Source organism: Trichomycterus rosablanca, chromosome 15 (assembly GCF_030014385.1).
Source record: "Trichomycterus rosablanca isolate fTriRos1 chromosome 15, fTriRos1.hap1, whole genome shotgun sequence".
In the NCBI taxonomy this organism is placed as follows: domain Eukaryota; kingdom Metazoa; phylum Chordata; class Actinopteri; order Siluriformes; family Trichomycteridae; genus Trichomycterus; species Trichomycterus rosablanca.
In genome coordinates, this window is record NC_086002.1 from 5043201 (window position 1) to 5060763 (window position 17563).

The 17563-nt window shown below is 36.3% G+C and overlaps 1 protein-coding gene across 1 annotated transcript; it reads left to right on the forward strand.

Moving 5' to 3' along the window:
* Positions 1 to 1131: 1131 nt before the first annotated feature.
* LOC134329381 (interleukin-5 receptor subunit alpha-like) lies at positions 1132 to 16808 on the forward strand. The gene is made up of 11 exons (XM_063010626.1): positions 1132 to 1222; positions 5681 to 5781; positions 7176 to 7213; positions 7302 to 7347; positions 10192 to 10306; positions 11023 to 11195; positions 11773 to 11906; positions 13110 to 13248; positions 13353 to 13464; positions 15847 to 15925; positions 16027 to 16808. The coding sequence occupies exons 2-11, from the start codon at positions 5688 to 5690 to the stop codon at positions 16102 to 16104; spliced, it is 1008 nt and encodes a 335-aa protein (XP_062866696.1). The 5' UTR covers positions 1132 to 1222; positions 5681 to 5687; the 3' UTR covers positions 16105 to 16808.
* The last annotated feature ends 755 nt before the right edge of the window (positions 16809 to 17563 follow it).

Consider the following 17563-nt stretch of genomic DNA (forward strand, 5'->3'; position numbering starts at 1 on the left):
CATAGGCAGCGTTTTACGTCATCCTGTGCGCGCTCCCGAGAATGAGGCTGTTCGAAATCCTAGATGCCTTAATATCCTCACTACTGAGGCATCTTAATATTTCAATGTTATTTTGACTCAGAAACAAGTGAGCATCCGACGCTGCCTTAGTGATCAAGGCAATCCCAGAATTCATTGCGGGTCGGGTTCTCTTCTCTCACAGAAAAATGAAATGTTTCAAAAAGTTTCGAAACAGCGTGACTTATGCCAAGTTCACACTACACGACTTTCCAAGTCGTCAGGTCACTGTACAGTTCACACTACACCACTGGATCTCTTGTAATCGGATCTGTGATAGGGGGTTTCACACTACACCATCTATCACCAACTGGAATCGCAGGCGAGCTTCTCTGGTCTCCCAAACTACGTTTTGTCACGAAAACAAACGTGAGAAGTGACGAGGGGTTTAATGATACCACGTCCAAAAATGCACGTCAACAAGTAGCGAGCGATCAAAGTTTGTGCGCTGATGTGCAGCGTAAAGTCAAGGAGGAAAAATAAATGAATCTGAGTGGATTTGGCAACACGACCAGCATGGATTGTTCTATAGTGAGTTGGAGGTTAATAAATATTTTTGCAATGCAACGTTGGTGTTTTGTTTTGTAAAGAACGATAAGGTCAGAAATACTGTAAAACTTGTGTATGTGCTGATGTATTCTGATATAAACTATATAACACCCCTGCCCCACCTTTTTACAACTCCTCCCCTGCGTATCTTGCGTTCTCATTGGCTGTTCGATATAGCACTTATTGCCAGTCGGGCAACTCAGATCCAGATATCTGACATGCTAGAAATCTCGATTCGGTCGCCAAGCGCTCGGCAATCATTCGGCAAGCCGCTCGGATCGAGTTGTTGGGTAGGCAAATGTAGCACTGACCAGTTGGTGAGTGAAAATCAGGGTGAAAATCGTGTAATGTGAACTAGGCATAAATGAAACCTTTTCTGGGACAGTCACGTGACTTTTTCATTTCGATACGGACTTCGAAGCAATGTTTCGAAACACTGAGCTTCAAATGAATCGATTCAGTTTCGAATGCGAGTTTTAAGGTTGACATCACTAGTTTGTATGGCGTGGGCGTTTCAGTTGAAAACAAACCGTCTCATCCGACTCCGAGTAGCAAACTCCACTGATGTGAAGTCATTTGTTGTGGTGTATTGTGCAGGTTCCGATTATCACCGGTGGTGAGAATTTTCTGTTTTATACCTTGTGTTAATTTAATTAATGCCAACGCTAGAAATTGGTACATGAAGTCTAACCCTTGTGTTTGTATGTGTTTGTGCCTCCTGCTCATTGTTTTGGCTCAATTACATGTACCGTCACTACGTACTGCGGTAAAGTTAGTTTAATATTCAACATTCGTTTGACATTCAGCATTCAGATCTACTGTATATAAATGGTATGTATTTTGGGGCCTCGACAAGTAAGTAAGGGTGCGACCATACATATTGCCACACATAGGAAGCCATCTGTCTAGATCAGGGGTCACCAACCCGGTGCCACACTTGCATTGATGTAGAAAATAACAATACTGAACATAAAATTAAAAAAACAAAAGTGTTGTACAAACATGGGACCGAGTTCATGGTTTGTTTTAAAATGTTGCAAAGGACGTGATGAGTACAACGGGACATGATTTGAAGATGTGTAAAAAAATGGTACAGAAGTGATCAATTGTAAAAAAAAAAAAAAAAAAAAAAAAAAAAATGGTGTTATGTGCTCATTCATACAAAACTATCAGGAACAATATTTACAAACATATCACAGATGTGATAGATATATTTCAACATGTAACATTTATCTCTATTAATCTAAATCTGTTTCAATATTTGAAAGTCAGAGCTGTGTTTACTACCATGGTAAATCATTGTTAATTTTTCTGAGGAATCATTAACATCAACATATGATCAGACTCTTCATATATATGAATATTTATAAAAATAATAATAATATTAATAATAATATAATTGAAGGTGAATCGTGCAACTTTATGTTATTCAGAAAGTTTGTATCAAACTAGTAGCCCTTTGGATTATTCAGCACCAGTGAAGTAGCTCTCGGTCTCTAAAAGGTTGGTGACCCCTACATTACCTACATTAGGTAAGTGTGTGTGTTACCCCATGTATTTTTGTTAAGACAGGTAATCCTAGAGTAGTTAGATTTTGTTTTGCCTTTTGTTTGTTAGGGGGTTAGAAATTTTGGTGTGCAGAGCAAGGAAGATTTGTTATGTTTTTAGCTTTATGAAACACTGTAATGGACCAGAGTGTTCTTGGGATTATGGGGTTCTAGGTTATGGATCCATGACTAACTTGAACAGCACTGTAAGATCTTTTTGAAGGCTGATCAGTAGAACAAATTTATATCCCAATCTACCACACTTTCATGCAAAATCAATCAGGTTTGCAAAGACAGAAAATCCTAGCATTAAGATGCATCTCACAACCATGTTGCTGTAACTCAGACAGTAGAGTTTAGTGCTCTCATTCATAGCAATCGAATCCTGCTCTGAGTGACTAAATCACAATGTGAGATCACATTTTGTCTGGACTTAAGGTGATGATCACATTCCCTAAGCAGATAAGCAGTCTTTCTGCTTGATCCCAACCTTGACCTCGCGTACACTAAAACACTCCATTTGTAAGGTGTTACAACTAATTTGGGCATACAATTTGGTCATTGCAAGTTGCTTAAGTAATACCTGAAGTGTCCTACAGGGGGCACAAGGCGCTTCAATGGTAGCAGGTCACTTTCCTTCCTCCCATTGAGTGAAACGTGAGTTTGTTCCAGTTTTCACAGGTTTTTTTTTTGTGGTCCTTTTAGGTCAGCATCCTCCTCAAAAGCTGTTCATGTGGCAATTTATTAAAAGTGTATATTTTAATAGTATATGTGTGTGTAAAATCTCCATTGTTTTTACCGACCAACACCAAAGGTGCTGGAACCCAGTTGTTTGTTAGGATTCGTTTTGTTGCTCTTACATTTACATTTTCAGCATTTAGCAGACGTTTTTAACCAAAGCGACTTACATTACAGTATACAGTCTGAGCAATTGAGGGTTAAGGGCCTTGCTCAAGGGCCCAACAGCAGCAACCTAGCAGTGGTGGGGCTTGAACCAGCAACCTTTGGATTACTAGTCCTGTGCCCTAACCACTAGGCTAAGGCTTGCCCTTCTTCTTGCTCTTCTTCTTGCTCTTCTTGTTGCTCTTCTTGTTCTTTTTCTTGTTCTTCCCTGTGACAAAACACTGTGACATCAAACAGCTACTCAGGCACTCTAGCTCAAGCCAGTTGATGGTGTCACTATGTTATAGCGTCAAACCTCAAGGTTCATCTCTTCTACCCCATTTGACATAATTCTTACTGGAGATACAAGGAGCCAAACACACCTCAGTCAAAGGCCTTTAAACATAAGTCGTTTACACCAATTTCATCTGAACTTTAAGGAATAGAAGAAAATAAGCCTAAACAATGTCATGTCCACAAGACATTGTACTGCTGAAGAAACAAGTTAGCCAATAAACAAAACACAAGAAATAAATTGCATACCATAAATGTTCTGTTAATACCAGACAATTTTACTCTTTTAAAAGCTTACAATCTGTTAGATGGCAATTCAATCCATCCAAAAACAAATCTACAATGTCTGAATACTTTCTGAATTCACTGTGCATTCTGCCAATCATGTTGCCCCCTGAAGTCTTCTATTCAAGCTCCATTTCAACTTATCACAAAAAATAACATTGTGATCTGCTTTTGCTAAATACCTACATCTCATAGTAGTGTAGTTCTTGCAGCCACTAGTCTTAAGTTTGTAACCCATGCACTTTTAATGTCATTTAATTTAAGGTACATAATACATATTTTTAAAAATGATTTTTTTACTTGTATGCTTTAATTGTAGTTCCCCACTAAAGTTAATAACCATTTTGGGTTCTACCCAAAATTAACACATTTTAAGTACCTTTAATGCAGTAAGTCTACCATGTCATTTCACAGCTGTGTAGTTATCTAAATGTACTCACAATATCTTTAATATTATTACCCATGAGTCTTCAAAGACAGTAATGGTTACAGTAATGGATATTGGTGTGGCATTATTTTCATATGCAAGCTGCATAATAATAACAGCCACAGCTTACTGTCTGTGGCAGAAGTGGAAACTCCTCCCTGTCATAACTTCCTCATGCTAATGCTTTCCAGTAAACCATGATGTATCTTTTGCGTTACTTTCATTTGAAGTAAGTCTGTCTTCTGAACATTACATGAAGTGTCCCAAAGAGGTAAATATAATACTATTAAATACTTGAGAGCTTGATTTTGGTTTAATCCAGTATTTTACCTAGTCCAAATATATATACATATAGTCACTGTCTCTTAAATGTATTCAGTAATTAAACTGTTTATGGACTTAAATGCATATGCTTTGTTTTTGTAACTACAAATAGTTTGTGTACTTGGTATGAAAAAACAAGTAATTGTGGTTTTCCAACATGATGTGAGAAAACAATCCTATGACAGTGAGAAGAGAACATTTTATGAAATGTGTATGTTTATGGCTAATGTGAAATGGTGACAAAATTTGTATTTTCTATGGGAGTTTTTTGTACTGGTATTTTTTTCTTAATTATTTTAGTAATGGGTTTTAATTAACCATGCTGAACATTCTGGCAGAAGGTTTAATCTTTGTCTTCGAACATTTATAGAAGGATATATCAGCCATAACATTAAAACCACCTCCTTGTTTCTACACTCACTGTCCATTTTATCAGCTCCACTTACCATATAGAAACACTTTGTAGTTCTTCAATTACTGACTGTAGTCCATCTGTTTCTCTGCATGCATTTTTAGCCCCCTTTCATGCTGTTCCTCAATGGTAAGGACCCCCACAGGACCACCACAGAGCAGGTATTATTTAGATGGTGGGTCATTCTCAGCAATGTAGTAACAGTGACATGGTCGTGGTGTGTTAGTGTGTGTTGTGCTTGTATGAGTGGATAAGACACAGCAGCGCTGCTGGAGTTTTTAAACACCTCACTGTCCCTGCTGGACTGAGAATAGTCCACCAACCAAAAATATCCAGCCAACAGCACCCCGTGGGCAACGTCCTGTGACCACTGATGAAGGTCTAGAAGATGACCAACTCAAACAGCAGCAATAGATGAGCGATCGTCTCTGACTTCACGTCTACAAGGTGGACCAACTAGCTAGGAGTGTCTAATAGAGTGGACAGTGAGTGGACACAGTATTTGAAAACTCCAGCAGCGCTGCTGTATCTGATCCACTCATACCAGCACAACACACACTAACACACCACCACCATGTCAGTGTCACTGCAGTGCTGAGAATGATCCACCACCTAAATAATACCTGCTCTGTAGTGGTCCTAGAGAGAGTCCTGACCATTGAAGAACAGGGTGAAAGCAGGCTAACAAAGTATGTAGAGAAAAAGATGGACTACAGTCAGTAATTGTAGAAAGTGCTTCTATATGGTAAGTGGAGCTGATAAAATGGACAGTGAGTGTAGAAACAAGGAGGTGGTTTTAATGTTATGGCTGATCAGTGTATGTTTTACTTCATAGAAATCATGCTTCATATTTGTGTAAACTTGTGTGTGGTCACTCGTTCTGGTGTTTATTTCCTGCTGTAGTTTTACTATGAGACTCTGTGGACTGCTCTTGTTGACCCTCTCTTTGGTTGTGGCTGAGGACGAGAGCAAGGAATACTATGATTATGAGCATGATGATTTTGGTCAGTAAGCTTTTATACAATTTTTACAGAAAAAAAGTGTACAAACGGGCAATTGCAGGAAAAGGTCTGTGAGGCTTTTGGAGTTACCTGGATTACTGCATTAATTCCACATGAAATGCTCTCTGATCCATATTAAATCATAATAACAGACAAACCAAAGATGAAAAAGCAAGCGTTTAATTAATTAATCCACATTAAGAAGTACAAATTGTCTAGTGAGCTCACACAGCATATTAGTTAAAAGCCACGCTAAGTTCTGGAAGTTTGAATCCAAGGATGAGCTCACAAATACAGAAGGCGGATGCTGTGGGAACCTAGCTTTTATGGGGGACACACATATAAGTGCATGCTTAGTGCTGGTCCAAAGCTTACTTAAGGACATCTGGCATAAAGACCAATTTATTAACATAATTTCAGGTTCATAATTTGAACCTTGTACAACTGTATTTCTCATCAATGAGGGCACCATTAATCCTGACCAAATCCCCAACTCCGTTTGCTTAATGCAATGCCAAACTTGCCAAACCTCCACCATGCTTCACTGCTGCCTGCACACACTCATTATTGAACAGCTCTTCAGCCCTTCTGTAAACAAACTGCCTTTCACAATTCCTCCCTGAACCTGCATGTACCTGGGTCCCACTAGTTTCTTCCAGTTAAATGTAGTTAAATTTATTAGTTAAATTTATCCATTAAATGATAAAGCAAATGGACATAAATTAATGATATACTGTATTTTACAGTAGTATATTTTTATTAATGCTGCCATGATACAATTATTCAACCCCTAAATAATATTGCTGATCTTAAAACCTGCTGTTAATGACTGTGACCTTAAGTTGGGTTACAGCATGATTAAACCATTGGGACTCAATAACAAAGTGATGTGTTATATCAATGCCACCACAAGAGAGGCGTCAGAAGCTCATTAGCACTTACAGAAATAGCTTATTAGAAGCGTTCAAAGGAAAAGAACAAAGTACTGAAACAGGGGGTTAAATAATAGATACAAGCAATTTTGATAACATAAGTCAACATGATTTTGAATCATAAAACATGATTTTAAATAATAAAAAAAATACGTCTAGTTCTCTTAACAAATGTCCATGTGCACTATCAATAAAAAATCTTACTGTTTACTGAGACTTCCAGTTTTATAATTCCATTCAATTCTATATGATAAAATCAGTTGAATATTTCATACTTTATGGAATATTTGTTAGTTTAAACAGAATTTGTTTGTCTGTGATTTTGACTTGGTTTAGACCACACTTACTGCAGTAATCCAGGTACTTTCGAAGTCGTTTTTAAGGTATCTCATAATTTATTTTTCTCTGCCATCACCGACAACACACATAATCACTCAGTTTTAACTGATGTACTTTTGTTCACAGATAATAAAAGATTGGAAATGTCTGAAATCTGTGATGAGGTACAGTACATCTCTGTTTAGAAATACAATAATGTCATGTCATAAATGTATGTAGTATAAAGTATTCATTTAAATTCTCTCTTCTCAGATGTTTCCTGAAGTGATGAAATATGAGAAGGATGATAGAAACTTTAGTAAGTCTGCCAACAAACATTTACATCTATTTTATAAATGACACTGCTGTAATCTATCCCATACATACTGTAATCTATATCCCATATATACTGTAATCAACATCCCATATATGTTGTAATCTATATCCCATATATACTGTAATCTACGTATATCACATATATACTACAATCTACAGTATATCCCATATATGTTGTACTCTACATATACTGTAATCTATATCCCATATATACTGTAATCTATATCCCATGTATACTACAATCTACAGTATATCCCATATATGTTGTAATCTATATCCCATATATACTGTAATCTATCCCATATATACTGTAATCTATATCCCATATATGTTGTAATCTCTATCCTATACATATTGCAATCTATATCCCATATATACTACAATCTACAGTATATCCCATATATGATGTAATCTACAGTATATCCTATATATACTGTAATCTATATTCCATATATACTGTAATCAATAGACCATATATACTGTAATCTATATACCATATTACTACAATCTACAGTATATCCCATATATGCTGTAATCTACAGTATATCCCATATATACTGTAATCTATATCCCATATATACTGTAAACTATATCCCATATATACTGTAATCTATAGCCCATATATACTGTAAACTACAGTACAGGCCAAAAGTTTGGACACACCTTCTCATTCCTGTGGTTTTTCTAAATGTTTTTAAATTTTCTACATTGTAGATTAATACTAAAGACATCCAAACTATGAAGGAACACATATGGAATTATGTAGTAAACAAAAAAGTGTTAAACAAACCAGAATATGTTTTATATTTTAGATTCTTCAAAGTAGCCATATTTTGCTTTAATGACAGATTTGCACACTCTTTGAAATTTTCTCAACCAGCTTTATTAGGTATCCACCTGGAATGGTTTTCAATGAATGTTTGCGCCTTGTCTAGAGTGAATTTTTGGAATTTGTTGCTTTTTTAATGTGTTTGAGACCATCAGTTGGGTTGTGCAGAGGTAGAGTTGGTAAAATATAAAACATATTCTGGTTTGTTTAACACTTTTTGGTTCACTACATAATTCTTCATAGTTTGGATGTCTTCAGTATTAATCTACAATGTAGAAAATAAAAATAATCAAGAAAAAACATTGAAGAGAAGGTGTGTCCAAACTTTTGACTGGTGTGTCCAAACTTTTGGCCTGTACTGTATATCCCATATATACTGTAATCTATAGCCCATATATGCTGTAATCTACAGTATATCCCATATATACTGTAATCTATAGCCCATATATGCTGTAATCTACAGTATATCCCATATATACTGTAATCTATATCTCATATATACTGTAAACTATATCCCATATATACTGTAATCTATAGCCCATATATGCTGTAATCTACAGTATATCCCATATATACTGTAAACTATATCCCATATATACTGTAATCTATAGCCCATATATGTTGTAATCTATATTCTATGTATACTGTAATCTATATACCATATATACTGTAAACTATATCCCATGCTGTAATCTACACCAATCAGCCATAACATTAAAACCACCTCCTTGTTTCTACTCTCACTGTCCATTTTATCACCTCCACCTACCATATAGAAGCACTTTGTAGTTCTACAATTACTGACTGTAGTCCATCTGTTTCTCTGTGTGCTTTGTTACCCCCTTTCACCCTGTTCTTCAAAGGTCAGGACTCTCACAGGACCACCACAGAGCAGGTATTATTTGGGTGGTGGATGATTCTCAGCACTGCAGTGACACTGACACCTCACTGTCCCTGCTGGACTGAGAATAATCCACCAACCAAAAATATATCCAGCCAACAGCGCCCTGTAGGCAGCGTCCTGTGACCACTGATGAAAGTCTAGAAGATGACCAACTCAAATAGCAGCAATAGATGAGCGATCATCTCTGACTTTACATCTACAAGGTGGACCTACTAGGTAGGAGTGTCTAATAGAGTGGACAGTGAGTGGACACGGTATTTAAAAACTCCAGCAGCGCTGCTGTGTCTGATCCACTAATACCAGCACAACACACACTAACACACCACCACCATGTCAGTGTCACTGCAGTGCTGAGAATGACCCACCACCTAAATAATACCTGCTCTATGGGGGTCCTGACCATTAAAGAACAGGGTGAAAGCAGGCTAAAAAAAGTATGTAGAGAAACAGATGGACCACAGTCAGTAATTGTATAACTACAAAGTGCTTCTATATGGTAAGTGGAGCTGATAAAATAGACAGTGAGTGTGGAAACAATGAGGTGGTTTTATTGTTATGGCTGATTAGTGTATATACCATATATACTGTAATCTATATTCCATATATACAGTAATTTATATCCTATATATACTGTAATCTAATCTATATTCCATGTTAAGGAGGTTACCTTCCTGTGCTACATCTATTTCTTAGAAACTGTGTTTTAGGTGACTGTATTGCTGAGCTTCCTCTTTCTCATTTCTTGTTATTAGGTTTATTTACAGAACAGTCTGTAATGTGTAGTTCCTTTGAACGTTTTGAAATCATCTGAATTTTTGCATTAATCACTTGATCTTTTAACAAGTTTAAAAAAAAATAGACAAACAATTGCACATCACATGTTTTCCCCAGAAATGTTTAAACAACAATCAAAAAATGAAAATAACAAATAGAATTATACAAATATTACTGTATTACATCAGTCAGGTCAATGTAACTGTAACTAAATCTGCCTGTTCTACAATGCGCCCAGTGCAGTTGTTTTCAACTGATCATATTGTTACACAAGCCAACAATTTTTTAACCAATGTGCTTAAAATCTTTTTATTTCTCAGGCCTAACCAATTTCTCTTGGACTGATATTTCCTGCATGATCTATAAGTGGAAATTAAATTGCTCCTGGAGTACACATACACTTCCTAAAGATGCAGACTATTCTGTTTCTACCCGGTAAGTGTTACCAATGAGTGATTTTCTATCTCTCTGTATGTATAAAGTATCGTTCATGTATGAATCCCTGGAAAAATTACAGTGGCTTGAAGAAGTCACACAACCCAATTTTAAATACAGTGCAGTAAATAAAAAAATAATAATTGCACCATTCTAGTTGACTCTGTAATTGCATATTCGACACACTAAATGATTTAACCATGCAAACTTTAAATGCAATTATGTTGGGGAAACCTTGTGTAAAACTTGATCTTAACTTAAAGGACAACACATGTCACCCTTGAAAAAAAGTAACTTCCTCCTCAGCTAAACATCTGAAATTGCATCACTTTTCTGAAGAAATGTTGTCATCAGCTGCTGGAAATGGAAGACAATTTAACCACAGGCTTGTTATCCCTATTTTTAAGTCTTAAACATATATACATTATTCAGTGTAACATTTATCCAATAAAAGAGGCCATTTTGGTTCCTGAGGGTTGCATCAGGAAGGGTATCTGGCGTAAGAACTGAAATCTAGTATGAAGACCAGATCTGCTTTGACAACCTCTCCATACAGAAGCAGGTCGAAAAATGTATACCTAAAAGAAATTCACTGGGACAGTAAAAATAATTTTAATGGTTTTAATGATTTTAATACTGTCATTTTGTCATGTTAAGTTCTCTATTTAATGGCACTGGTATGTAAGTAACTGGTGTTTTCTTTTTCCTCATTTCAGCTTATGCTCATCAAAAGTGGAACAGAATTTAGACTGTACCATTAACAGTACAAAGGAAAGAGTTGAATGCCAAGGCTTCGTATTTAACAACAGGAGTATGGTTGTTCAAGTCAACATTACAATCCCTGGTTACTGGTACGTCTTCAGTAAAAGACTTCTTCAAAGTAACATTGGTAAGAAATGTGATACCTGTTGATACAACATCTTTGCTGTATACTCACATTTTATTTCATTTTTGCTTTTTGTATTTACACACAAAGCACAGATAATGTGCCATTTTAAATTACACTTGTATTTACACTAATAATAATGTTCATATTTATAAAAGCAGGTCATTAATTGTAAATAATATTAAACTGCACTTAGAGTAAACTTTATTTTGAGTAAAACTGAACAAAAAGAAATTCATTCTTAGCTGGTTGTATTATAACTAACAAAAGAGAGCTAGGTATTTCAGCTTTTATATTCAGGATTTCAGTGTTTCTACCAGTGGTGTTTATAAAGTTTTTATAAAGACACACATAAGAATACAAAGTCTTTAACATTACTGTGGAGGAATTTTGGCTGCACTCTTCTTTGCAGGATTGTTTTAAATCACCCACATTTATGATTTGATGTGTTTCTGAACACTATATGAAAACAAACATACCCAATATAAGACATGGCCCAATATGTTGAATATATTATTGTAGTTATATACAAAGTGATCTTTTTAAATTAAAGTACTTTTGCTGGTTCTTCCTTTTCCAGAAAAGTTGGATCCTCCTCGAAATATCTCAACACAAATCAAGTCAAATAATTTAGAGTTACGATGGTCGCTGCCCGATAATATTGGTTCTTTTAACGATGACTGTTTTGATTATGAGTTAAAGATTAATAATGATGTAAGTATTTGGATTTCATGTGTCCATGCAGTTGCTTATCCACCCACCTTACACCCAAACTCACACCCACATATTAATATGTTACATGGTTACATCTACTGTCATTTTTAATTTAACACTGTATCGTTACTGCCTTAAATGTGTCATTTATTTTTGTTATTACAAGAGACTAGCATAAATATACAGTGGATTCAGAAATTAATCAGACCCCTTGACTTTTTGCACACTTTTTTTGGGGTGGATTTTGAATGGATGTAACTGGCATTTTCAACAATCTACACTTGATGAATGAAGTGAAAACATGTTGAGATTTGCGGGTGCCAGACTGACCTGTTTTTTTTAGCTGACACTGCTAAGATTTCAGCAGTGGTGGGCAAGCAGATTGTACCTCATACAAAAAGGTCTGAACTGCAGAAAGGCCAACCTAGTATCTGATAGCACTCTCTGATTAGACAGTTATTGTTGTTACATGTGCACAATGTGCAGGTGTTGTTAAAAAGCATTAGTGTCTCGTATCAAATCTCAGCTCTGCCTTCCGATTGGGCTGGGCAGCTGCGTGAACAACGATTGGCTGTTGTTCAGGGTTAGGGGTAAAAAGTCGGATCATGGGTCCTCATAACTGGTGCAACTGTGACCCCTGCTGGCTGACTGATGGCGCCTGCACAGGGCTGAGGAATAATGCTGATGGGGGTGTGGCCCTCTGTACACAGTGCCCGTCGATGTATGAACTCGACTCATTCAGGTGAGAAAATGCAGTCTGTACTGAGGGGGCGTATGTCAGTTGAGAGGCCTCAGTCAGCGGTGAAGGGTCAAATCAGTATAGAGGACGCAATCAGGGTAACTGGATACAACTAGTTTAGTGGAGAAAATGGGGAGGGGGGGGGGGTTTAAAAAAAAGCATTAGTGTCCCTAAAAATCAGCACATAGCTCCACAATGTATAAATATTTTCATTTAATCCATATTCATTTATATATTCTTTTCTGGTGTACACCTGATGTTTTTATGGTGGACCAAATATGCATGAAGGACTTGTGACATATTATATTCAAACATACAGGTTGATTTTTTTCTAGAAATGCAAATGGAAGTGTTTTAGTAATGACCTATGTGTCTAATTATCTTTTACTTCTTTCATTTCATACTTCTAATTTACCTTCTATAGTCACAGCCTGTAAAACTAACAGATTTTTTTTTACCTTAAGAATGTAGTGGTGAAAGGAAAGCTGGAATATAACAAACCCAACATTGATCCAACAAGTCGCTATGTTATTCAGATTAGAACAAATTTAAATAAAAAATGTGGTGACCCCATATACTGGAGTGAATGGAGTGAAGATGTGGGTAAGTAATTTCCTATTTTCTGTTGTTGTTTTTTTGTCTTTTTTTTTGGCAAAAATGGGTGAATCACTTCAGAATAATTGCGTATGTGTGTGCTTTTACACCAGTGGTTGAACCTTCTGAACAGAGTAACAAGCTCAATGTAGGTGTGATCGTTTCTATTGCATTAGTGCTTCCCATGATTCTTTTGGCTTTTCTGCTGGTCTGCAAGTTCCAAAGGTAAGTTGTTATTGATATTTTTTATTTGATTTGCCTTTTTTAAAATACTGTTTACAGCCTTTATGAATGCTTAAATTGTGTTTGTCTTGAAATTATGACAACAATTAAACTGGTGTTAAAATGACTTTGTATAAATTACGTAAGCTGAATTGGGAAAAGGAATGCAAAATGATTTACACAGGGTAGATTTTATAAGCCCTTTTTGAACACTAATATAACCTAAAAAGTTTTGTGGAGCCACCTTCAGATTTGACAACTGACTGAATGATGAAAAAAAAAACATGTTTTATGTCACTTTATGACATGGACATAAAAACATTGTTACACTGTGACATAAACAGTAAAACTTGCTGTGGCATAAACCCAAAAACCAACTATATAATATAAAACATATATAATATAAAGACATAGTTACACTGATCAGTCATAATATTAAAACCACCTCCATGTTTTTACACTCACTGTCCATTTTATCAGCTCCACTTACCATATAGAAGCACTTTGTAGTTCTACCATTCTGTTTCTCTACATACTTTTTAACCTGCTTTCATGCTGTTCTTCAATGATCAGGACCACCACAGAGCAGGTATTATTTAGGTGGTGGATCATTCTCAGCACTGCAGTGACAATGACATAGTGGTGGTGTGTTAGTGTGTGTTGTGCTGGTATGAGTGGATCAGACACAGCAGCGCTGCTGGAGTTTTTAAATACTGTGTCCACTCACTGTTCACTCTATTAGACACTCCTAGCTAGTTGGTCCACCTTGTAGATGTAAAGTCAGAGACGATCGCTCATCTATTGCTGCTGTTTGAGTTGGTCATCTTCTAGAGCTTCATCAGTGGTCACAAGACGCTGCCCACGGGGCGCTGTTGGCTGAATATTTTTGGTTGGTGGACTATTGTCAATTCAGCAGTGACAGTGAGGTGTTTAAAAACTCCAGCAGCGCTGCTGTGTCTGATCCACTCATACCAGCACAACACACACTAACACACCACCACCATGTCAGTGTCACTGCAGTGCTGAGAATGATCCACTATACCTGCTCTGTGGGGGTCCTGGGGATTAAAGAACAGCATTAAAGGGGGCTAACAAAGCATGCAGAGAAACAGATGGACTAGAAATTGCTTCTATATGGTCAGTGAAGCTGATAAAATGGACAGTGAGTGTAGGAACAAGGAGGTGGTTTTAATGTTATGGCCGATCGGTGTAACAGGTCGATTAGCTTCACTCGCTTAGCGACAGGAAGTGTAAATCCAACCGTTGTAGTCCAAACAGAACTACGAAACCCAGGAGCTGCGTTCGACTCTACTGAAGAGAGTCGAAACCGCGGCGCGACACTGAGTCGTTGACTTTGGCCAGTGAGATAGACGGGTGATACGTATGATTTTTTTTCTCTTTTTTAGAGATTTTTCATAATTAGCCATTTCTTGTCTCGTCTTTTTGCCTTCGACGCCTCAATGCGTCTGCACTAAAGCGCCTTTAACTTTGATTCAAACTCAGCGAGAAAAACGACTCCTCACTCGAGTCACTTCTCATTTGCCAGTTCTTTAATCTGCGAAATGAGATAGGCAAAGGTACGATCGTAAGTCATTGTGTTGGTGGATTAAGTAACGAATGCACTGGCCACGGTCGCGGTCCCACCTAGCGCTTTCACCAACTTTAGTTAGCTCGTTGCTTTTCTTTTGCGTTCAAATGAATCTTTATGAGTCGAGTCGACTTTTCGATTATTTCGTTAGACTGTTAGTTACTGTTCCGTTAAGATCGGAAAACCTGTGAAAAACTTGTTATTTATGTTGTAAATATAAGCCTAAATACCTGCTGTGTAACACTTACACAGTGAACCTTAAACTCAAAACCTGCTGTATAAAAGTTGCATAGAGTTATTAACACACTTACATACTAACTAGGCAAACTGCTGTTTATGACTTGTACAGTGGCCCCCAACCTATACCATTCCTCTGTACATAATGATAATTTCACACTGACATAAAAGTTGAGTATATTAGTCTATGATAGTCTGTTGGTTTTAAATGTTTGATAAATAGGTTGTAGAACAAGAACAACTAAGTCCTGTTTGAGGAAGTGAGGACATAGATTTCCACTACAACACTGCATGATATTAAGTGTGATGTATACACTTTCTCAGTTTATTTTAATACATCTTCAAGACCCAGAAATTGTGCTGGAACGGACAAGAATATCCCTAAAAATGACATGGTCTGGATATATGATCTTTATTGCTTTAAAATGTGGTTGTACTTCTCAGCATTACAGATGCAAGTTACCCCATGCCATTTATACTAACATGTCTCCGTACCATGACAGGCCGAGTTGTTTTTGGACAGTAGTGTCCACCTTTCTGTATTTTATTTGCTTTTGCAGATTGACAGAGAAGTTGTTTCCATCTATTCCAAATCCACCAGAAAAGATAAAAACTTTCTTTGAGGAGGAAAATGGTCAGGTGAATTAAATTTTATTTTGGCTATACATTTGTGTATTTGAGCTCTATTGGTAGTTTGAATAATAAAGCATGTGTAGCTTGATTTGATGTTTTTCCACCAGGTTATGCCACCAAAGCATGTGGACCAGTGTGGACCTGAAGGTGAAGAAGTGGAAGTAATACATCAGGTGACAGGATAGAGATGCACGGTGTTAAGAAGTCTACGTATAAACAGCATTGTCCGAAGGTACTTTTAAATACCTCTATTGGTATTTAAAAGTATTCAGACTACACAAATTTGTTACATTAATGCTTAGTTGCAAAGCTGTGATGCAACTTATTTTGTATACTGTTGAATTATTTGCACAGGAGTGTTTAAAATGTTTGCCATGGCTCTGTAGTATGTTGTGACAGAGGACGCTTGGGAGGCACCATGCTAAATTACATTAGCCCACTATGGCTGGGATCCAGGTGGTCTGCATACTGCCGTGACTGGCTGTGTCTAAGGTGGGGGATGCCCGAGCCCCTGATGAATTGGTGTACTCTTTGTGGTGTGTTACTGCATAAGATAAAGGTTGAAGCAGTGGTAAAACATGAAGAAAATTATTATAACAGCAATTGCATAAAAACTGTTTGTAGCAGAAACAAGTAAATAAATGTGGTGGCGCAACAGGTGATACATTATGTACATTAATCATTAGAACTTTATTAAAGGAAGTAATTTGAATTGTAGTGTCAGATTTACAACATTTGCTGTTATGAATGTAGATGTATTTTTACATTAGTACTTAATATTAATAGTATTCTATATTATCTAATTTCTATATTTAATGAAAACTATTACTTTTATTTGATGCATTTGAAGTCAAAACTTTACTTTTACGCTATGTAAGTTGTAGAATTTCAGGATTTTAATAATCTGTCACTTTATAATTGGAAAATCTTTGATGAATTTGAGATTTTAAACTCATGAACTGTGCTAAAAAAAAAAAGCAATTAAAAAAATACATCAATATTAATTTGATGTGTAGGAATTTTTATTGTCATTAAAATTTAGGATCCAAAATAACCTGTACAAATAATTGTCTGTAAAAACTGCCATGACTGAGCAGACCATTAAAGCAATCATTTTAGTCACATTCACTGTCTTGGTGTGAACCTTAATTAAATCAGCTTGCAAATATGTGTATATATGCACAGCTGTTTCACAAAAGTTAATATTTAAAAAAATATATATATATTTATTTAAAATTTATTCTTTACAGTGATTGTTTTATGCGTTTGGCTAATGAGTAAGGTGTGTAAGCGTATCAAAGGCAACTTAAAAGAAAAAAAACCCTCTTTGTTATAAATGTAAGCTTGTGGGTTGTGTTTAGTCATCACATTTAGATGAACACATGATGAACACCAATGTAAGTAATGATTCAGTATTAAAAACTAAAAATGTTTACTATGACTGAAATGAATAACAGAATGTGAGTCACTGGTACACAGCACTCATGTCTGCCCACATTTAGGGACTTTCCAAAAAGATTTAGTTTAATAGGTTCTGCTGCCGGAGTAAATCTGATCAACACTTTAAAAACACATTAATACCTGCCCATATTAAATGATTTTTTTCCCACTTTGGCAGTATTTTAGTACTAAATGTTTAAGATT